At 35.0% G+C, this 24951-nt stretch overlaps 1 protein-coding gene across 8 annotated transcripts in view; it reads right to left on the bottom strand.

Annotated features, from left to right (window-relative positions):
- Positions 1-1027: 1027 nt before the first annotated feature.
- LOC124530209 (transcription factor cwo) overlaps positions 1028-24951 on the bottom strand; it is a 37945-nt gene continuing 14021 nt past the window's right edge. Inside the window, exons 1-9 of one of the 8 annotated variants that reach the window (XM_047104254.1) lie at positions 24580-24812; positions 13175-13280; positions 12231-12414; positions 11554-11715; positions 10868-11101; positions 9833-9987; positions 3980-4129; positions 3532-3622; positions 1028-2178 (exon numbers count right to left, since the gene is read on the bottom strand). In XM_047104254.1, the coding sequence (XP_046960210.1) occupies positions 2000-2178; positions 3532-3622; positions 3980-4129; positions 9833-9987; positions 10868-11101; positions 11554-11715; positions 12231-12405 (1146 nt within the window). In that variant the 5' untranslated portion in view covers positions 12406-12414; positions 13175-13280; positions 24580-24812 and the 3' untranslated portion in view covers positions 1028-1999. Of the gene's footprint in view, positions 2179-3531; positions 3623-3979; positions 4130-9832; positions 9988-10867; positions 11102-11553; positions 11716-12230; positions 12427-13165; positions 13281-24579; positions 24813-24951 lie in introns of those variants that run through there. The other 7 variants (XM_047104248.1, XM_047104249.1, XM_047104250.1 and 4 more) reach the window with 7 other exon arrangements.

Genomic DNA, 24951 nt, shown 5'->3' with positions numbered 1-24951 from the left:
TTATTAAATATCAGTGTTTATAAAATTTAACAATTATAAACGATTTAGTAAAATCTAACAACATTATGTACAGTTATCATTATAACGGAATGACATACTACTAGTAGAAGCGCATAAGGTATTATAAGTTTTTAAATTGTCCTCTGCCTATAGTATGTAGCTTTAAAGCATTCGCAATAAAACATTAGTTTTTACATTATGTATTCAGTCCATATTTAAAAATCATGTAACAAATTTATTGTTAGTTTAATTTTACTTGTCTTTTTTTCATTTTAAAAATAAGGGCGAGCTGTAACTCTCATAGAAAACGTAGAAGTATTACAGACACCTTAAATTTCTCTCACTTGACAGGATTTTATTCACTGGATTTCAATAATACAATCTTTGTTATAATAATGTTAAAACAAATATTTTTACAAATCGTTCAGATAAAATAAGTACTACGTACCCGCAATACGAAATTTTACCAGCTCATGTTTTCATAAACAAAATATTTGTACTTATTCTAGTATTTTGGCACTAGTGTAGGTAATTCGCAGATATTTATATACAATATTAATATAGCAACGCTTAAAAAACTGTTTGCCGTAAATAACAAAAAAATACGTTTTAATTTTCATTACATATACTTATATATATAATTTTTCTATTATCACTATTACATATTTTATAACACATGTTTTAACGAAACAAAAACATAAAATGTATGAAATTAAAATAAAACAAACTTACAAAAAACTGTAATACAGCTTTTATAAAAAAAAGTCTGATAAAATATGACAGTCTTTTGTCATACATATCGGTATATAATCTTATATTAAAAATAACTCCAAAAATAATTTAGTCAAGCATCACCAGCACTTGACTAGGTACAATCGCGTATCACAGCCGGGACACTGAATTATCTTCAATGCGCTCACCTCATCAATTATATAAATATTTTAATTGGATCATATGTATAGAACATAGATTAGAAATGATCATATGTCAAAGAACATAGATTAAAATTCTTTCACCTTTAAATGACAAAATGTATGGAAAAAATATTAGTTTTATTTAATACGATAAAAGAATTTTTTTTCATTTATTTAAAGATTTTTTTTATTCGGGAATGTTTGATTTAAATAAGATGTGATCGATACATAAGAAATATTTCCATTTTAATCAAACTGAATTTGACCTAAGTTAGATTGCTCCGAAGGCGTTTGGAATCCTGTATGGCACCCTTTATTTTTATCAAGACCTTGAACATTTTTTGCATATAATTCTTCTGCAATATATTATTATATTATCACCTTCATACATTTCTGCACAAAAAGAAAAAAAAATTGAAAACATTTAAAATAAAATATTTACAAATTACATTAACACTTACATAACTTTAAATATTTACACGTTTAAATCTATCCTAATATATTTATTAATCTTTAATAGTTCTTATAATAAATTCGTATGTTACATTATAGTATACTATATTACAAGACTTTACTTTCACCTTACATTTCTAACTGCCACTGAAATTGTTCATATGCAATATACACATTATATTGCTTCCCAAGTCGATAGCTTTATTTTTAATCATTAACAATTAGTTCCACACAAGTTGATGTCGAAGGAAATGGCTATCACATAATGTTCTTTATAAATACTTTTGACGACCTCCGTGGTCGAGTGGTGTGTACAGCGGTTTTCATGGGTACGCCACTCTGAGGTCCCGGGTTCGATTCCCGGCCGAGTCAATGTAGATCACCATTAGTTTTCTATGTTGTCTTGGGTCTGGGTGTTTGTGGTACCGTTACTTCTGATTTTCATAACACAAGTGCTTTAGCTACTTACATTGGGATCAGAGTAATGTATGTGATGTTGTCTCATTTAAAAAAAAAATATGCTACAAAATTTCGTCCTTGATAAGTTACTCTCATGATGGCGTTTTAACAAGCGAACAGCTGATCAAATTGATCTTGCTTGAGTGTTTCATAGTGTGTCTAGGTGTTAGCGCTCAGGCAGGGCGCCAGGGGTCGTTGGGTTCGCGCTTGACGTGGTAGTTGAGGCAGGGCTGGAAGTTGACGTGTATGGTGACGGGGTGCAGCGCCGCCAGGGGCCGCACGCCCGCCTCCAACGCGCCCAGCTGCCGCGACACGCACGCGTACTCCACGCTCAGCGGCACGTAGTACTTGCCTGCGGGCACGCACGCCGTTACACTACTTGAAGCATCTTTACATATAAAACAAAGCTTGCAGCTGTTTGTCACTATGCATGCTTAGATCTTTAAAGTTACAAAACGGATTTTGATGCAGTTTTTTAATAGATAGTGTTATTAGAGGGGAAGGTTTTGTACATATATATATGTATGTTGTTGTTGATCTTGCTCGATTAAGCGTTAACCTTAGGAAGTAAAGTATCACAGCTCTTTTTATTTTCGCTGGAAAAACGCTTTACGCGCTTCCCCCACGTGATGGATAGTAGGGGGGTGTGTGGGACTCCCCGGTTTCCTGAACGCCGAGTGCGCCCAGGTCCACCGGGTTTATCCACTAAAAAACCAGCGGTACCCTCACCGTCTCTCGGCGGGCACCACGAGATCGCTTACGCATGCTACCGTGGCGCCCTGACGGTCGGCCCGCCTATGCGGGCCTCCAACACCTAGAGGGAATTCTCGGGATAAACTATCACAGGTCTGTACGAAATGTTTTGATCCGTGATCTTAGAAAAAAAACTTGTAATAACAAATTCAGAGGGTAATACTTTTTATAAAATCTTTATTTATTTCTGTTACTTCTGATTGTTAAGAAAAGTGGTCATGCTGCTTATGATGTAAGATATAATATTTTTAACCTTTACTGGGAACTATTACCGAAAAAAAGGAATGAAACCATTTCATAACATAAATTTAAAAAAAAATGATTATCTCTAAACCCTTGGCATAGACCATATACTCGATACTTATGATTATTGAAGGAAAATTCAATAAATTAATAAGTAGTTACATGTTAGCAGCAGAGCAGTAAGACTCAAAGCTTTCTCATTAAAAGCGACCAACATAAACAAACCCCAACAGTGGGCCTTAATGATTACATTTAGTCTTCCAATCTTACAATTGTATTCAAGGTCACCACTATAGTAGATCTCTTTGGCATTTTTAACTTGATAACTTATCTGTATTATACGTAAGAATATATTCTAGTAATTTTTTTTTTATGGTATAGGTTGGAGGACGTGCATATGGGCCACCTGATGGTAACCATCGCCCATAGACAATGACGCTGTAAGAAATATTAATTATTCCTTACATCGTCAATGTGCCACCAGCCTTGGGAACTAAGATGCTATGTCCCTTGTGCCCGTAGTTACACTGGCTCACTCACCTTTCAGACCGGAACACAACAATACTGAGTACTGTTGTTTGGCGATAGAATAACTGATGAGTGGGTGGTACCTACCCAGACGGGCTTGCACAAAGCCCTACCACCAAGCAAATTAATAATATTACATACTTGTATGTAATGTAAATGGAATGCTTTCAAAATATCATACCGAGTGAATTTAACGCAAAGACTGGCACGTATTGCGTGGGAGGCGGCGGCTTGTCGTACTGGTGGTGGTGGGGGGAATCGCTCGACGTGTCCTGAAATACAAGATTCGTTTTTATTTATGTACACTCATTTGTTTTATTTTTGACTTACGAACTCTTTGGTGAATATTTGTTCTTAAGTTAGAAGCGAAACTAAGTTTAAACAATGAGACATCCAATATGTCCGATGAGACAATAAAACAAACTTCAAATACGGACAAGTGTTGAAATTTTTAAACAAATATGTGTATATTCACTTGCCTGGATTAATTATCACGGTCACATTATACTTCGAAACTGTGAGCGTAGTATAAAGAAAATTGTCCTCAGGGGAAAAATAAGTGCCTCTGAACACGCCAGATACAACACCAGTTACGAGAGGTGCAGTAAGCACAGATCAGTCGTACGTACTTGTGGCGAGGTGTCCTGTGCGTCCTCCGTGGAGGCGGAGGCAGAGGTAGAGGCGGAGGCTGAAGCAGAGGTGGAGGGCGGCGCGGGAGGCTTGGCCTGTCGGCGCCGCTTGTGCGAGTACAGCTTGCCGTGCGCCGCGCCCTCTGCCGACTGCGGGACATGGTAACAGACCATAAAGCATAAGATGACGTGATAAAAGAGATTTGGTGCAAGATCTAGTGTTTTCCTTCTGAGACACGAGAGTTATTCAAGTAATTCGGTAGCTTTGATTGGTCTATCTCTTGATACCCAAGTTCTGGGAGTGTAGAACCTTACAGCTTATAAGGCTATATAAAGGCTGTGTATGGCGCATGCTAGGCGAGTACGATGAACGATGCTGGTTATATTTATATTACAGATATCCATTTATTTCGATATTTCAATAACAATAGGCTATTTGACAATGCGAAAAAAAAATTGTTAATTATTGTATTCAGTGTACATTATTAGTTTAAAAATGGTTATTTACCAACGAAACTTGAAAATAATACTTAATTTATTCAAAAATCAATAAATAAAAATTTTTTTTTTCAAATGTTTGTCACGTGACACAAAACGCTCCTGATTGGCCGGGCTTATGATGAAGTCACTTTCTTGTTAACCTTGCTTTTCTACTATATGTAGGGTGAGTGGGGGGAAGATCGAACGATTTTTTGATGAGATAAGTAGTGTTGTGTTTGACGTCTTGTAGAATAGTACATATAAACTGTAGCTAAAATTACATATATGGTAAACAAAGTACACAGACCATATTTTTAAGTCATATCCATAAATGCCTGTTATATTTATTCAGAAGTAAAAATAAATGAATTACAATATTTTTATCGAAAGAAAAAACCAAGGGGAAAGATGAAAGGGTGACGGGGTAAGATCGAAGTAGTTTTTAAAACCGTTTAAATTAATGTCAGACGATGTGGACACTCAGTAGACTACAATTTTCATTCTCCTAACAGTTCAGAACTGTCTATAATATCAAAATACCTTTAAATTGCACAGATAACACTAATTATGTGTCTTCTATATTTCAATCTTGCCCCGCAGGGGTAAGATTGAACTAGAGGTTCTCAAACTTTTTTCTTTATTGGAAAAGATTATTCAGAAAATGAAAAATATATAAAATCTTTTATTGTTTATTGCCAAAATAATTTGAACCACAATCATGTAGATGTACCTTGTATCATTTTCTTCAGCAAAATATGTAGCACAAAACGTAAAAGAATAAATATTCCAAAATTAAAGAGCTAACCATTCAATAAAATCTTAAAAATTGCCTTAACAAAAAACAGGAAAACTTTTAAAAGAAATATCATTTATCTTCAATGTATTCAAATAAAAAATAATAATTAAAAAAAACCTAAAAAAACACACTAATTGCATTGTCACTTAACACGTTTTAAGTTTCGAAATAATTTGACTTCTTTTAATAGCTGAAAGTCGCGATTAAAGATTCCGTTACACAGAGCCAAAGCTTATAAAAGCGTATTATAAAAAAAATTGTGTGTATTTGTAATATTAAAAAATCGTTTTTTACCTAATGCGTATGGATGTTCACAGCATACATACATACAAGTACCAAAATAACATATTTATATAATATAAGATTCATTTAAATATTATTTATTTAAAAAAAATATTATTCTGCACGAGCCAAGTCGTTGGCAAAGCTAGTACTATATAAAAACAATAAATAATTAACTTAAATTTGGCATATTTAGGAACTTATATTTTGTAATCTGTAAGTCAAAGTCAAATTGCAAATTGATGTTGACTAAAACACCGATAACAAGTCTTTATTTTACCTAATACTTATCTTAAAAAATCAACGATTACGGATTTTCCAGAAATTTTCATTCTGCACTATTATGTAGTACGTGTAAAGAAATCCTATTAGCACAACCCCGAGTTTGGAAATCCCGAGCGATGTCAATAAGGCGACCACCAATTACATTGGGACCTAAAAATTTGTTCGGCCAGCGATGGATGCTATTGCACCTCTACCCACCGGGTTCGGAGTACACAGGCATAAAGATAAAAAAATAATAATTAAAAAAAACTATTCCAGCTATGTGCTTAAAAACTGACACGAAGTGGAAAAAGTTAATATAAAATATAAGATACTAAACACAATTGTTTAAACTAATCATAAATCTTTTTTTTTAAAATCAACAAAAGAAAAAACAAAAACAACAATTAACGAATTATTGAATATTGAATTTTTTTAAATCGACTTCAAACCTTATTTGGCCGCGACGAGAAATTTCCGGTTGTGGAAGAATACAAACAATATCTTCCGTATGTTTTAGGACGCTTATATCTTCCACATCTGGATAGGTGAAAGATATAATCGTATTCGACCTCGTCTCTTTGACTTTTCGTACAAATTTTATTACAGGCATATGGTTTTCATATGACAAAATCGTTCCAACGAAATGTTTGACGTTTTTTCTTGTAGTAAATTGTACTACAACCCAATCGTCTTTCTTTAACTCACTAGATTTATCGTCAAAAATTGTAATTTCACCTAGCCTCAATGGTGTATTTGGCCAAGGATTTACATTTTCCTGATCTTCGTCTTGTTCTTTTAAGCATTTGTCAATAAATTCTTCCATATTATTATAGTCAGAATCATCAGATTCAAGAGTTTTAGCTTCTATCTCACTTTCAGAGCTTTCCGTCTCGCTATACAATACTTTCACTTTTCTCTTTATATTTTTAGATATTTTCTTTTCCCGTTGGTCTTCTTTCTTCATTTGATATTTTTTAGTATTACGTTCTTTTTTTATTTTACTACTTTTTTTAATATTTCCCAGTTTTTCTTTTACAACTTGACTCTTTTTTGGAGTTTTCTTTGGTATTTCTATTTTGGTCTCAAGTATATTTTGTGTTGATTTTTCATTATAGTTTTTTTTCATAGTCTCTGTAATTACTTCCGCTCCTAACGCTATACGCCTTCTTTTGATCTTCGTATCGAGTCGAGGGGTTTGCTTGACTGTTTCAAAAAGAAGTTCTTCGAAGCTGACTAATTCATTAGAAATTATATTAATTTTTGATTTTTGTGCTGCCGATGTTGATACATTTTGGATTTTAACATTATCTGATGTCAAACATTCAGGTAATTCTTCTTTGTGGTACGCTATGAATTTTCGTGCGTATTCGTGATTCTTTGACACATCCGCCAACAGATGAACATTTTCTAAGTCTAAAGAAGTATTTTCATAATTTAAAAACATGTCATTTCTCATCCGAAGATTGATAGCATTAATGCAAATTTCTTTTAAACTAACTGGGCTTAACGTTGACAAAATATGCAATCGCGGATCTTGGTGTGATAACTGTGAATTTACATGTGGTGGTAGGGGGTATTGTGTATCATTTACTGACGGATTTTCAGACTGTGGATGTGAAGAGTGAGGGTTGTTTTTTTGCGCTTCTTCCCAACGCTTGTATGCTCTCGGGTCGTATTTATCAGTTGGAACCACCTTAGAGTTAAAAGGATATATTCCCACTTTTTTAAAGCCGTTTAATATTATTTCGTCTTTCGTATCGTTCCAAATTTCAGCAAAAAGTTCAGAAAATACCCTTTTAGGCACTTTAACACCTGTATTGTGTCGTTGCCATTCAATTAATTTTGCGTCCCATCTACTTTTAAAAGACTTGAATACAGCCACGTCCAACGGTTGTAGGATATGGGATGTGTGAGGCGGTAATTTTAAAATTGTTATGTTGTTTTGAATAGCTAATTCGACTACATTGAGATCAACGTGACTGCCATGTCCGTCGTAAACTAGAAGGATTGGTCTTTCTTTTCCAAGGGCAGGGATAAACACTTTTTCTATATAGTTATAAAATATTTGTGTATCCATCCATCCTCTTTGACTCGCGGCATAAGACAGCTCAAAATCATATTTGCCCTCGGTATCAGCTACCCATGATTCCCACACAAATTTCCCCTTAAATATGATTAAAGGACTTATTTTCTTGGCATTGGCACTAACAGCCGTTAAAACAGTGATATTTTCTCTGCCAGTACCATGTGTAGTTCGAGAAGATGGGGCTCCCTTCTTTCCGACTACTTTTGTTTTTGAAGGGTCTAAACATACTGATGTTTCATCTAAGTTCCATATTAAATTTGGCCGTTGTTCCAAATTTAATTCCTTTAACGTTGATTCCAAAATTGTGAAGTATTCATTTATAATAAAAGGATTAGTGTTATTTTTTCTTAAATGTTCCAGAGACTGAGCTTTTTTAAGTGAAAGGTTGTGTCGTTTTCGAAAGTTTGTGAACCAATTCGGTCCTGGAGTGTTATCTTTAAATGGGGTTCGTATTTTATTCAATCGAACATAGCGTTCCACTAATAAAATGACTTCTTTTCTAGATAGACCGAAACCCCATTTTTCTAAAACTTTAAGACCATTTGCTAATCTTGTTTCCGTTTCATGATCAAATACGGGAGGGCGACCAAGTGTATTACTTTTAACACCGGTTTTTTTATTCAAACGATTATGAAGAGTAGCAATGGGTATTTTAAAAAATTTAGCCGCGCCGTATAATGTCAGTTCCTTCCTTTTCACTTTCTCAACGGCTTCTGCCACGTCTTCATGAGTGTAGGAGCTTGCACGTAGAGATTTTCGGACGTAGTTACGTGGCATGGTAATGTTTCTAAATTGACAAACAGTATTTAATTTTTATTTAGTCGGCACTGCTGACAATTTATATATGGGCTGTAACAAAAAAAAAAATATTCAAGTACACTTTGAGAGCATGTGACCATTAGTATGACTTTTGTAAACGGGGCAAGATGGAAACTTTTATATGTTTATCTTACCCCGTCAAATATTGGCGGGTAAAGACGGAATGTTACAATAAGTCCTAAAATACAAAAAGTAGCGATATTTGAACTTAAAAACATAACTAACAATTAAAAATAATAAGTATGTATACAAACAAAAAACTCGTACCTACCTCGTATATGAAGTTACGCGACACGGGGTAAGATTAAAACACCCGATTTGCTCGCGTAAATTCCGCAGCGCAAATATTCCCTTGTAACACACAACCGATCCCTCGATACGACAAGTGTCGACTGAGGTGTGGGACGTAATAAAATGGCGGTCTTACGAATGTTGCCTACATTGGATAAATTACACAAAATTTTTCTTTATTGATGCCTTTTTGTGTTACCCCGTTTTTCATCTTTCCCCCCACTCACCCTACCACAGATTAAAATACAGCAAAGTGACGTCACTGATCCCATAGCAGCGCCATATTGTCCAAGTAGCGTTTTCGCGCGTTATTTAAATATGGAATTTTTTATATGATATTTTCGGCAAATATGTACTAGAAATAAGAAAAATCACTTTTACTGGGTTCCTTAACCTCTACTAAATAATATAAAATGGATTTTAAAAACCAGTCAAATAGCCTATTATTGTTTATGGGTGTGTTCATCGGGCCGCACCGCACCGAATATCTTATAATCAGTCAGGTTTTGGCAATCTAAGAAGATGGATAGTTCTGGTTGATGATTCGGTTTCTGTTTGGTAATTCACGAACAGCGCTCATTCAGCAGTCTACTTGTTGCGTCTGCTAACTCTCAGTGTGCTGAGACGGGCCGCATTGCAACGCATAACATCGACGCAAAAATACGCCTGGCTAGCGATACGCCAATGCGTTGCGATGCGGCCCGTTGCGGCCAGCCTGAGGTGTGCGATAGCCCATACAAAATGTATGAAACTGATTCAAGAGAGTTTTTGTTATGCGTTGCGGCCCGCCTCGGTGTGCGACTATCTTTAATCAGTAACAAACTGTAATTACCTCGGTGTCCTGGGACCTCGAAAATCGCCTTTCGATGGAATTCTTAAATTTGTAGGAGTGGAGGTAGTCGTCGGTGTGGTCGGGCTTGCGCACCTTGCGCAGCGCCGGCTCGCGCTTGAGCGGCGCGTCCGCCTCGGCCGGCGGCAGCTGCGACACTGCGCACGCCGCCCGTGTGAATATACCTCAGTGTATTTACACGGACGCTTCTTTCTAGATACGTTACACTCATACTCCTATCACCTTCGAAACCGCTTGATTAGCAAGGACGTTTCAAGGTCGTATGTGTGTGTCATTATACACGGACGCTTCTTTCTAGATACGTTACACTCATACTCCTATCACCTTCGAAACCGCTTGATTAGCAAGGACGTTTCAAGGTCGTATGTGTGTGTCATTATACACGGACGCTTCTTTCTAGATACGTTACACTCATACTCCTATCACCTTCGAAACCGCTTGATTAGCAAGGACGTTTCAAGGTCGTATGTGTGTGTCATTATACACGGACGCTTCTTTCTAGATACGTTACACTCATACACCTTCGAGGTGGCTTCATTAGCAAGGACGTTTCAAGGTCGTATGTGTGTGTCATTATTTACTATTTTGCTCAAGTCAAACAATTTCTCATCTAAATAACATTATACATGTGAAAGTAGCTCTGTCTATCTGTCGCCCTTTCACCGCTGAACCGAATTTGATGAAATTTGGTATGAAGCAAACTTGAACTCCAAAATAAGACATAGGCTACTTTTTTGCCAGACCCGTGACAAGCAACACCCTAAAATGCGAGCGAAGAAACGGGCGACTACTAGTACTTAATGATTATTAACTGATTCCAAATTTGAAGTATCTTTAAAAACAAACGTACCTAAAACAAAATCGTCAAGTGTTAATTATGAACAGCCAGCTTTTGTAGCAGAAGTAAATTATTTCATTAAAATATATATGTTTTCTAATGGGCTCAAGATGTATAAGAAACGTCTCGGTAACACAAATACAAGAAGAAATAATTTCGAAATTTAAACGGTTTTGAACCTGAAAAGGGGTGTCGCGAAATGTATGTATGGCCAATACATGCATTATAACCTCTATCACATTCCATAGCATACGGTGGTTCTTGCCGCTCAGGGTCGTAGGTCTCCGTCGGGAAGGGCGGCAGCTCCGGCCGCTGGATCACCTTGACTCCGAACCCGTGGGAACTGCTGGACGAGCTCGCCGTCTCCGAGGAGGAGCCGGGGTGCGAGCGGGGCTTCTCGCGCGTGTGCTCGCCTGGAAACATTACCAATTCGCGTTTATGTTATCAGCAAGACGAAAAGTGGTGCGTTTGTAATAAGGAGTCGAGATGGCCCGGTGGTTAGAACGCGTGCATCTTAACTGATGATTTCAAACCCAGGCCAGCACCACTAAATATTCATGTGCTTCATTTGTGTTTATAATTCATCTCGTGCTCGACGGTGAAGGAAAATTTCGTGAGGAAACCTGCATGTGTCTAATTTCATGGAAATTCTGCCACATGTGTATTCCAACAACGCGCATTGGAACAACCTGGTGGAATATGTCCCAATCCCCTCCTCAAAGGGAGAACCCTTAGCCTAGCAGTGTCAGGCTGTCGTTTTTGTTGTTGTTATACACAAACATTTTAGTGATCCCCAATACATGGTCTATCTAATCTATCTAAGAAAATGTGAACTATGGAGCAAATATAAACGCAAAAGCGTTACCTTTTGTAACAATTTCGCAATGCCTCTGTAGATGCGACGCAAGCTGTAGACAGAGGCCGTCTCCGGGACCAAAACCCTGAACCTCGACGAGGAATCTCACGGCCTCCGCCACGGCCTCCTGGTAGCCGGAGCGGTAGTCGTCGCCCGCCTGGCGCTCGGCCGCTGCAACAACCCAAAATGCTACATCTCCTGACAGGTGACTCCCGTCAAAGACTAACGTCCTCTAGTGTATCGTACTCCGATTGATTCAATTAGGCTATTCGAACTATAATCTCTTATGTACCAAACTGAATTTATCTTCCCAATGAAAGCTAAATTACATGACATGAAATTAATCATTGATCTTAAAATTTGTACCATTTAATTGTAATGGGACAAAAAAATGTGACCATTACATTCAGAAAAAGAAGATTAAATAGCTGACTTATTGTAGACGACATAATCATATGACTATATTGTAAATATAAATGTTATAATATAATTATTTCTACACCAATATTAAAGCATAGGAGATCATCTGAAGAAAACTATGTATCCAGTAGTCGTTTGCCATTTATAAGAAGAAGTAATAATAATAGTGCACTTTAATTAAAACTACCAAGAAGTATGTAGTTATTATTATTTCCAAAACTTTAACATTTTTTAAAGTCTATAAATAAAAATCCTGCCTTACAAACCATTGACGCGGTCCTGCAGGAATTTGAGGTGCCGTATCGCCATCTCTATGATCTCGGTCTTCTCGACGCGGCCCCTGCCCTTTTTAAGGTACTCCGGAGGTATGAGGCGGGAAAGGTCAGCCAGGCAGTTGTTCATTCGGTCACGACGACGTTTCTCGATGATGCGATGAGACATCGGGTCTTGCTGCAAATGTACCTATATTATTAAACCCTATTTTAAACGTGATAGTTTCATCCGAACATGGAAACATAAACTTCGATATTAATAATTTTGGCTCTCTTTTTTTTAATTTTAAAATACTATGACATTGTTATCGCCTTAAACGTACATCTAATAACTGGTATCTTTATTATTATATATCTTAGTGCAGGGAATATCGAAAAATGTACTTCACTACATAGTATAAAACAAAGTCACTCTCTCTGGCCCTATATCCCTATGTACAGTCGGGGTAAGAAAAGGTTCGTCACTTTAAGATCTATTTTCGTGTGCTCAGTATGAGCGATAATCTGCTTTACCGATCGAGAATGACACATTGCGTCGCAATGATTTGGTGTTTAGATTCAAAAGGTACTAAGAGTTAAATACTCGATAAAGGAAGGAATTTTAAAACTGATGAAGGTTTTTTACTATGACTGTACATATTCTTATATCTTTAAAAGTACTCAACGTATTTTGATGCGGTTTTTTTTTATAAATAGAGTGATCCGAGAGGAAGTTTTTTGTGTATATATGGACAATATAGTAAAGATACACTGATAAATTTAGCAGATTGTAATGTGATATCTTAAATAAACAAATATTGTAGTATATTTAGTATCAATGTTGCACAGTTAATAAAACATGAATGTTGAATGTAGTGCTTATTAAAAGTTTTAGATAAAATGTGATAAAGATAAAGGTTATAAAAACGGGCATATTCAGTATGACTTGCCCTCGAGACCTTCCCCTTCTTGAGATACGCAGCGGGAGGATAGTCTGCCTCGTCCTCCGAGGGTGCAGCGAAGTTGAGCTCGCCGGCACGACCAAAGCCGTCGTTTGAATTGTAACTGAAAATTTTAAAACATTACATAAGTTATGTATAATAAAAAATTATCGAGTGTCTTTAAATAAAATATCATGGCTTCATATCTAGGAACTCCTAAAATATTTAATTTTACGTGAATTGAAACTCAAGCAACTAAATGTATGGACCACCGAGAGAGATCTCCAACAACAACAACAACAACAGCCTGTAAATTCCCACTGCTGGGCTAAAGGCCTCCTCTCCCTTTGAGGAGAAGGCTTGGAACATATTCCATCACGCTGTTCCAATGCGGGTTGGTGGAATACACATGTGGCAGAATTTCTATGAAATTTGTCACATGCAGGTTTCCTTACGCTGTTTTCCTTCACCGCTGAGCACGAGATGAATTAAAAAGACCAATTAAGCACATGAATCAGCGGTGGTTGCCTGGGTTTGAACCCGCAATCATCGATTAAGATGCACGCGTTCTAACCACTGGGCCATCTCGACTCGTTAGAGATCTCCAATCAATCTATATTAATATTATAAATGTGAAAGTAACTCTGTCTGTCTGTTTGTCACTCTTTCACGACTAAAACCGAAGTTGTTGAAATATAGTATAAGGCTTATACTATAAGCAATCTAGAACTTGAAGGAAGGACATAGGTTACGTTTTTTGCCTAGCACATGAAAACCAAACCCTAAAACGCGAGGGAAGACGCGGACACCAACTGGTTTTAAATAAGTTAAGTATATAATCGTTATGTACTTTTTATCTTTTGGCTTTTAATTAGTATAATTTTATATCAAACGCAAAACACTATAATTTAATATTGAATTGAAAGACCATTTAAGTCATTTTTTAAGAGTGGCTTCAATACAGTGTTTTATTTTTTTTTTACATAACAGTTGTATAAAACAAAACACTACATAATTATTCCACGTTTTCAGAAAATGTTACGCCTAATTCAATTCGATCATATAGCTTTTCTTGAAAACCATGTGACCAAACGACCTTGAATTATATTTTGCAAACCAAATTCGTCAATTCGGAATCCGAAGATACTTTACATCAAGGTATATATGGAGGTGAACATATATATATCAAAAGGTACTATTATATAAAGCAATTTAATTAAATTAAGTAATTACTTAAGAATAATGATTAGCGAATCTGAAGGAACTTTGTTATAATATCACTGAGCTTCACTTAATATAGTCTGTTAAATGACGATCAAAAAGTGCTCGTAAAAGCCTACTTGAATAAAGTATTTTTTATAAGTATGTTGGGATGTTGGAACTGAAGGCGCTTTATATTTTATACTGTTGGCATAGGGTATGTATGATAAAAATTAAAATATACGTAGAAATATAGTTTAATAAATATTTTGATTTTGAGTAACAGAAGCGCATTATAAGTTTATTAAATTGAAATTAAAAGTCGTAATTTTTAGTCTGTATACCAGGTAGCCTAAAACACCGCCGCCATGATGTTGCGTCACATAAGCAAAAACTGTCATCTCAATTGCATCTGGCACTGATAAACAACTTTGTTGGAGTTTTAATGCAAGTACTTGTACATTAAACTACAACGATAGTAATTGGAATTCATTATTATCCCAAATAACACCGAATATTTATAGCTGTTAACTTTGAATGAGTGCCAGTCGTACGTAAACAACTGTTGTTTTTATCAATATGACGTCACCACAATGATTGACAGCGGTATTGTAGAAATTTTATTTTATTACAAGGAAACGTGTTCGTTTTGCCAAAATATATTTTTTGTGACTTTTTATTAGGACAATCAACATTTTTAAGTATAACACCTCGCCTCATTGCCTCCACTGGTGACAGGAGGGCTGGTTCGTTTTTTGCCCAGAGGATCGGAATTGCGATTCAACGGGGAAATGCTGCTAGCATTCTTGCCACCATTCCACGCGGTCAAGATTTATACAGTAACTAGTTTTAGTTCATATTTGTATATATATATTTAAGCATTTAATGTTGTTAATTCTTATGTTAATAAACATTTTGAAGTACTTTTTGAGACTAGGGTAGTCTATAGTAGTCTGAGGTAGTCTGCTATAGACTACCCTATTTATATAAATATATTATGCGAAGAATCTTAGGCAAGCAGCAGATCATCTCCAAAGTGATTCGCGAAGCCCGTGACTTATTTTGATCTATTACCGAGATAGGGATTTAAAATCGAGCCGAGATTGCCCAGTGGTTAGAACGCATCTTAACCGATGAATCAAGCACCGCTGATTCACGTGTTTAATTTGTGTTTATAATTCATCTCGTGCTTAGCGATAAAGGAAAACACGATGGAGAGGAGGCCTTTAGCCCAGTGGTGGGAATTTACAGGCTGTTGTTGTTGTTGAATTAAACTAAAAACCTTGTCACTCCGGCGTTTGAAAGAGAGATCGACATACATTTGAGAACAGAATCAATGACAATCACTTCTATTTTTTGTAGCCAATTCATGTAGCGGTAGCGGTAAATAAACACAATTTTCGAAAAAACATCCGGAAACTGAAAGATCGTATTATCCGGTGAGTGAAATTGTGGAAATTACTTCGGATAAACCAGTCATGTGTAAATAGTTGCCGGATATCCGGTTTATATCTATATATAATTAATTGATTGTTATTTATTGTAATTCCTGTATTGGATTAGACATAACAAAAAGGTTTTTATATCCACTTTCACAGAAGTTCCGATAACATTATCACAACGGTTTAAGATGCGAATTTCAAGAATCAATTATGAATACAATGCGAAAGATCTTGACCAATCACGTCTTGTGAATTCAATGTCGAAGTTGTTTATTTACCTTTACAGCTCTTGTGATTGGTTAAGGCTGTAGTTGCGTTATTTCTAGGGGATTTCCCATTTATCAATGAAATTCTTTTGAAACGCCGCAACAAGGTATCATATCACTCTTTATTATGCTTTATTTTTATATAAGCATTTTTTAATTGTATTGAAGTATTATATGTAGATAGCTCTGAACTCATATTCGTATGTATTCGTATGTGAATAAATTTGATAGGCCAAAATATTTAAATTCTGTATAATTTGTTGTGTTAATAAGTAACAAAACAATATTTTTTATTTAATTGCCGTGTCAAAAAATTTTGAAGAAATCTCAAGAATTAGCGATACACGTTATTATTTTAAAAATTGCCAGTACAAAACCCAAAAAAACATCAACTTTTATTTTTTGTCGTTTAGAATAAAGTATAATGATATTATTTATTTATTCTCTGTGGCCGATATTTCACGTTTTTCGTTTACCATAAATTGAAACGTGACTTCATAAATATATATTACGAATAGCCTTTGTAAATTTAAATATCAATGAAACGATATTTCAAAAATGTTTTAACATATATATTTTTTTTATTCGCTCCGTTATAGCGGTTCACTTCAGATAATGTGTCAGGTGTTTTTGTTTATTCTTGTTACTTACCTGAGGATCTTCTCGATGGTCAGTTGTTACCTTGAACCTTGTAGGTAATTTAATGTTCCATTTTTAATTTAATAAAATGTTGCCATACTAGTAGAATAATAGTAAAATACGGATTTGTTACTAGTTCCTTATATATTCCTTACATATTACCCGAATGCTTCGGCTATTATTTACTGATTTAATTCACATTATATATACTAATATTATAAATGCGAAAGTAACTCTGTCTGCCCGTCTGTTGCTAATTCACAGTCAAACGATTTTGATGCGATTTGATCGTATAGCTCGCGTCACGTAAAAAGAACGCTAGCAGTCAACCTGCGCACTAGACTGTTTATCGGTCTATTTGGTGGTATGAGGTGCGGCGGGTCAAGCGCCGCATGCTTGCCTGTGCGCTATTGGTTCGTCAGTCGCCCTTTGCTATCCACGCCGTGTCCACGTTACGTTTGTTCCCAAAATACCATCACGCAAAAAAGTTTTTATTACGAAATGGTTTTACATAGGAAAGAAAGAAATAATATTTATGACGTAAATTTTTTTATGAAGAGAGAGGCTGATATTAATGCAGTTGATAATAATTTATAACAATCTGTAAAATGGTGGTCCGTTTTATAGATTGGCTACAAAATGGTTCGAATCTAAATTTTAAAAGGTTCAAAAGATTCGGAATTTCTTACTGTCTTTCTAACTAGCGGCAAAAATAAAAGAACTGTATAAAAAACCAATAACAGACATTGAAATCGAAAAAGGATTATCTACCACACCTTTAATTTTGTAATTAGATTAAATATTCTATCTTTAATCAAACACGTTTTTATTTATATTTAATTATATTCTGTCCAGTAAATTTTTCGGCGTGCCTATCAATATTTAATTTGCAAACCCGCGAGCGAGGCTCCTTCAAAAATAAACAATATGCCTAGTACTTTGTTGCTCGATTGTACCTATGCGCAAGCACACCCCCTCCGCTTTCTTCCAGCGTTCTTTTTACACGACGCGGTCTATAGCTAGCTTGAACTATATTAGGAAACTTTGGGACTTAGAAATACGGACTACTTTTTGTGATTAACTCCTGACGGCCAAACACAAACGCTAGCAAAGCCGAGTGCTACAAATAGTATGTAATATATGACATCTATTCACCTGTTCTAAATATAGTTCATCTTACTCAGAAAAAGTCACTCAAAGTCTAGCGCAGACCGCGCTCACACACTAACTAAGCTTATTTAAATTGTGAAAAGGCATTCAGACTCGGGTATCAAGTCATGATAGACACGTGGATGGAGTATCATATTTCATTTGCTTTGAATAATGAGAAATAATTATTAATAATCACAGGTATGGGTATTTTTTTTTAAGTCATGTACACACAAAATTCTAAAGCAGTGCAAACAGAACGGCTATACAACAACAGCCTGTAAATTCCCACTGCTGGGCTAAAGGCCTCCTCTCCCTTTGAGGAGAAGGTTTTTGGAACATATTCCACCGCGCTGTTCCAATGCGGGTTGGTGGAATACACATGTGGCAGAATTTCTACGAAATTTGTCACATGCAGGTTTCCTCACGATGTTTTCCTTCACCGCTGAGCACGAGATGAATTATAAAGACAAATTAAGCACATAGATCAGCGGTGCTTGCCTGGGTTTGAACCCGCAGTCATCGGTTAAGATGCACGCGTTCTAACCACTGGGCCATCTCGACTCTTAATACGGAACGGCTATAATTATTAAGTTAAACAGTATATTAGGTCAGGTTCACACATGATCACGTTCACGTAGCGTATCTCCGTTGCGTGACAACGACGTGTATAACGTCTATCATGATCGCTAGTTTGAACGCAAAATTATACGATAGTGTGATACCGTATCTGATACTTCCCGTTCCGTAACAACTACTTTTATCTGATACATCTCGAATCGGATAGACGTATCGTGAACGGTAGTATGAACAGTTTGATAGGAGGATTCGATGTGATACGTAATACGTCACGACCAATCTCTAAACTGCTTTTCCCTTTATACTAAACGCAGCTGGCCGGACTTAACAAGTTTCGACGTAAAGGCTTTTGATGCGATCATTACCTATATACCGATATCGATTCAGCACGGTAAGTGTTTATATGGTTGGGTTTTGACATGATACGATACGTAATGATCATATGAATAGTCTCCGTGTTAAACTGTCAAAAAATGTTTCAAATGTTGGTATTGAAAAATTTGTATGAATATGCTGGTTTCTGAATCGCGCTTGCGTTTGTTTTGACCCAATATATGTATATAGGGCAAGAATATTTCATGTAAATTAATTACAATGTAGATATAATAAGCAGCGTTGCCAATGTGTGGGGAATTCCCCAAATTGCGGGGAATCGCAAGTCGATCGGGGATTGGTGTTGGGATTGTCGTATGTGGGGAAAATGAAGGGAAATTAGGTGAGTAGGCATTGGCAACCCTGATAATAAGTGCCAACCAAAACTATGGAAGTGTTCACTTGAATCATGAGTGTACATGAGGCTATATTCCGTATCCATATTTGGCTATTTTGACTTTTTATATTTCTATAACATGGCACCCATTGAGGTTACATCACAGATTAATGGAACAAAAAAATTGTATCAGGATACGTTAATATAAAAAAATGTGCGCCCCGACTAATCATAGTATGTCGGTATTTTGATAAAATATTCAAACGCCGAGTATAATTTAAACGATAAAAAATGTAAAAACAATATCAACACTGGTTGATGTACATTTTATGAATATAATTCCATTAGTAAGCTCGTTTATACAGAAAACTAGAAAGTAAAGCAACGATTCTAAGTTTAAAATTATCTCAGCAGTAATAATGTAATAACTCACTCAAATCTTAAACATCACACTTGATGATTTCATTGATTCGTTAATAAATGGAATTCTTGGAAGCAGACATAAAATAATAATAAAACACGTGAAATTCGCAACACGTGAAAAAACAACACGTGCGTGGCGAGATGTGATATCGTAGAAGTTGTGTCAAAGAGGGCAATTCTACTAAGATATTCACTTCATTGTTATTGTTTAAACTTACGTTGCTGATTAGCTGAATCTTATTAATTAAAACGACGATTCGATTGCGGTTTGCTGATGGGAATTGGTAATGCATTGTTACCATTTTAAATTATTAGAATTGTCCCCAGCCTACATTCAACTGGGTTTTGTTTTTAAGAACTAAATCAAGAACTTCTCCTTTAACCCGTAACATTGAAACCGGTACAATTAAATTCAAAAATCTACCGAAAGGATTCTTTATTTAAATTTAAATATTTGGTCTTTTTTTTGCTATACCAGCACCGTCACCCATAACCGCTCAAGCGTTTTCTGCAGCACTGGTGCCACGGTAGAACTCGTACTCGTAAATAAACCGATTGTTAATATTTTTGCAGTAATAAGCGACGCCAAAGAAAAAAATAATGAGGAAAAACAAATGACACTGTTTTAAAAACTCAAATGTAGTAGCTATATGAATATATAAATTTAAATTTGGAATTCTTAACCAAGGAGGAGATAATTCAGATCAAAGTGGTCAGTATGACAAAACGTTAATTTTATATGTAACCTAATATATATCTTTATATAAAAAATAAAAATATTAAATCCACGCTCCTTTATCAGTAATATAATCTTGTAATGAGTAATGCACCTTATTTGTTAATGACTTTTTGGATATACCTTTTTTATATACCAACTTACAAATCTTATTATAGAAACGAATACCGTGCCCCAAGAAGGATCTATTAACTTTGTTAAGTCGTAAACTTAGTGTTTTTAGTTTACTTTTCCTCCTCTTATGTAAAGAAAGATTTTCAGAATTTCTTTCCAAAAGATTAATAATATTATAGCGGGAATATTATTATGAACATACTTTAAAGCAACTGTAAGTTTACGAACTTTATTAAAAAACATCCCGAATGGAATCTCTCATTATCTCAAATAATGTAATTCTAATTATTCTGTTTATCTATTTTATTTGTTAGTATTATAATTACAAGTGGCTGTTACTCTATCAGTCACAACTTAAATTCCCAATCATGACATTTACATGACACTTAATGACGTTTATTCTTTTCATGTTGAGCTGTCGTTACTAAGAATTTCTCGTCTGAAAAAATCTGTAATATTATTGTACCGAACAGGTGTTTGAATCTAGCCACTAGACAAACGAAACCTTCGAATACATAATGATTTATCTACACATGCATTTTGGGACAACAATTGAGCCAGTGTCATTTTTTAGATCACCAAGATTGAAAGAGTCAAAAGACAACTTCTTATATGTATAGGTAGGAAACAATTATATCTTAAAGAATTAATTTTAGGTAGGCAAATTGCCATACAATTTCTACCACCAAATCCCACTAAAAACCGATTTATTTCATTCAATATAATTACGTGATAATTTCGAGAAAAATATACAAAATACTGTACTTAGATACAAATAAATCTTTTGTATGTATGTGTGTATGTATGTATATATTTTGTGACCTATCTCCTGAGTGGTTGGATACGAGAGAAAGTGCGGAAATATGGACGTAAATAAAAGTTTTACTTCACCCGGACGAAGTCGGAAGAGACAGTTTCCACAACAACGATTAGACAAACAATTGAAGACAAACAATGGCGGTTTCGTTGCTTAGCTATCTCTTTTTAACAGCCATTTGAAGTTGCACGCTTTATAACCTAATAAGAAAAAATGTTCAACAAGTTTAAATTTGCATATTTCATACGCTTCCCTTATAACTCTGCCATATTATGAACTACAGACAGTTCTTGATTATTATAAGTATCATTGCATAGTATAAAACAAAGTCGCTTACCGCTGTCAGTCTCTATGTATGCTTAGATCTTTCAAATTACACAACGAATTTTGATGCGGTTTCTTTTAAAAGATAGAGTGAATCGAGAGTAAGGTTTTTGTATATAATACATGCACAATATAGAAGAAAAACACTGATAATTTTTAGTTTTTAAAGTGATTATGTAAATAAACAATAGTAGTATATATGTATATTTAGTATCAGCATTGCACCCGTGCGTAGCCGGGGCGGGTCGCCGGTCTTTAGATAAACCGAGTTCCGATAAAAACTTTGTCGATATTCAGCGCCATTTTTTCACAAATCCATAATGCAATATCAAAGATTATTATTCAAGATCTCGATCTATGATAACGAGTCAATTCAATGTCGAAGTTGTTTATTTTGCTTTGCTTTTTTATTGGCGGATAAGCATACGGGCATACCTTGATGGTAAGTGGTCACCACCGCCCATAGATATTAACCATTCCTTTCATCGCCAATGCGCCACCAACCTTAGGAACTAAGATGTTATGTCCCTTGTGCCTGTAGTTACACTGGCTCACACAACCTTCAAAGCGGAATAATACCACCTACTGTTGTTTGGTACCTACCCGGTATTAATAATAAATCAAAATTCTAATTTTATCTTTTATAGATTATATTTAAACTATTTTGAAAAACAAGATGGCGTAGGTTGAACGAAAGGCGCACTTGTTGACTTCGCAAGAACGAGATTCTTTTTAATTATTATCTTTGTAATATAATACTGTGTTCTATGAAGCTAATCTCCCGAACGATATCGGGGGAATTACCTGTACAGAGAGTTTAGCTGCGAACGCCGCCATATTAAAAAGTGTTTGTACAAATATATTGTATAACATAACATATATACGGACCACCTACTGGTGGGGAAATCTTAGTTTTCGTACAAATTATGTATAGGTACGTATATTTAATACTATGAACATTTTTTACTCGTTGCCCGTTTTGTGTTCTCACAAGAGGTCAAATTCCAAAAATATTGATACGTAGTTTGTCCCAAAAATACACATACCAAAATCTTTAAACTCGAAAATATTGGACTGTGTATTATTAATCAATCGGGAAATACAATTTGAAATTTTTAAATGTAGTTAGTATCACAATAAACTCAAATTTAAAAACTAAATGGGCTTGAATTGTTTTTAGGCATTTTAAAAGCTGTCTTGTTTACACTTTAGAGTATTACTGTTTGGTGGTAGAATATACCTAGGCAGAATTGAACAAAGCACTGCCCACCAAGTGAGTCATACTAATTTAAGAAACCAATGTTATTAACGCGCAAAAAGTGGAGACTAGAAAACGTCCTAATTGAGACGTGTGCCTTTAGTCGTTTTACGTAGTAATACGTTATAATACATCATAATTACGTAGTAATACGTTTTGCGTAATTAAAACGTCTAGTTATCCCTTTTACTTATTGTTTTTATCAAGCTTTCCTTTTTACTTTTAACGAAATGTAAAAATAAACTAAAGTAAACGGTCCCCGGCGCGGCACACTTTTTTCTGTTGTCTTAGTATGGGTATAACTTATCTGTTTATTAGAATATCATTGGTTTATCTAATTACAATTTTGCCGTAACATAAAACCATAATAAAATGAGGGAACGAGTTAAAAAATAAATAATAATAATAAATATAGACCTCTCTTTCTTTCTCTTTCAACGTGATATCTTACTTCTCTCTTATGTAAAGAAATGTCTAACGATGCAAACAGTTGCGTCCTTATTTTACCCTCAATGCTCGTCCACTTACTTATTGATAAAATCGAAACGCGGCCTAAGAAGTTTCATTTCGAAACTAAATAAGAATGAAAATTTTAATTCATTATAAAAATTGAAACCATTAAAATGCGTATTTTCCGTTCACATTACATAAGCACGTAAATCTTCTTAAATCACAAAATAAAAAAATATATAAACGTTTCAATATTTTCATATAAAGCACGTTCTAGATAAGACATATTTAATGTGCAGGAATAAAGTTTAACTGAATGAGTATTCATGCATGTAGGTAGGTACAGTCGGGGTAAGAAAAGGTTCGTCACCTTAAGATCTATCTTCGTGTGCTCAGTATGAGAAATAATCTGCTTTACCGATCGAGAATATGTATATGATACTAACAGCCATATTTTGCCAATTTAGTAGAAGATATCATATGTAATTGAAATTTGTAATGAGTAATTACGCCATTAAAAAGATAGAGAGAAGAAAAACTATACGTAGTCCAAAGATGTTACACCATTTAGAAACAAGTTATCATACTATGTAAGGTTAATTTTATATGCAGTTGTCAATTTAGTGCTTTAGTTTCATAAGGTACTAAGAGTGTACGACTTGATAAAGGAATGTACTTAAAAACTGACGAAGGTTTTCCTACTGTGACTGTACATCTGCAGGACTGTGACGTCACGCGTCACGTGTGCCGCCCGAAACGTGACAGCGACTGATCCAACGAAAACAAGTTTCTTGATTGAATAATTTATGTCATACGTAAGATCCGTAGAGCTCAGATAGAGCTGTATTTAAATGCAATACTTTAATATTATCTATAGCCCAGATTCGATTAAGACATTCATTATTTTTAAATTAGCATAATTCTCATAAACTTTATCGACCGACCATGTTTGATTACCTGTGTTATATACCAATGTTATTATATTTTAAAACAATATATTTAAAAAACAAAATAATAGACGAGAGTCGTGGTATGTCCTGCTGGGTCAATTATCATTTCGGTATTTATCATTATGCATATCTAAATGGTAATCAAATCGTAATGACTACCTTTTAGTAATACATGTTAGTTATAAAAGTGATAAAAAATATAAAAAAAATAAAACATTCGAAACGATCTATATTATTTATACACATGCATGTGTCGTGACGGTCAAAGTCAAAGTCACTTTATGGCCAAGCTCTTATTCGGTATCTGGAGTATAACTATCAAAAACCAATTAAACCAAACAATCCAAAAAAAATTCAAAACAATTACCTGCATGCAATCGTACCTAGTCACCAAAAAATCAACTTATCGCGCGCCCTTATCATAAACGATATTTTGAAGCTTGTTCTCCCAAAGATCGTGTAAAGCAATACTATAACAACGATTTTTTCTTGTTGCACATACTCCACAATATTTCGATGAGTTTATATTACGCACGATGGTATATTTATATTATAAAGCGCGAATTACCACCGTAGTCCTTGCGTCTCAACGGAGAGATTACGACTGATTTAAGAAACATTGAAGTACCCGTGACCAGCTACAGGAGATGAGGTCTTTCGTAAAAGAAAATGTACTAAGTTCGAGAACGATTTGTAATTTAGTAATTTTTAATCAAGATTTTATAAGACAATCGCTAAT

The sequence above is a fragment of the Vanessa cardui genome, chromosome 6 (genome assembly GCF_905220365.1).
Source record: "Vanessa cardui chromosome 6, ilVanCard2.1, whole genome shotgun sequence".
Taxonomy (NCBI): Eukaryota; Metazoa; Arthropoda; class Insecta; order Lepidoptera; family Nymphalidae; genus Vanessa; species Vanessa cardui.
Note: the sequence above shows the minus strand (reverse complement) of the source record. Positions and strands in the feature narration are given on the sequence as shown.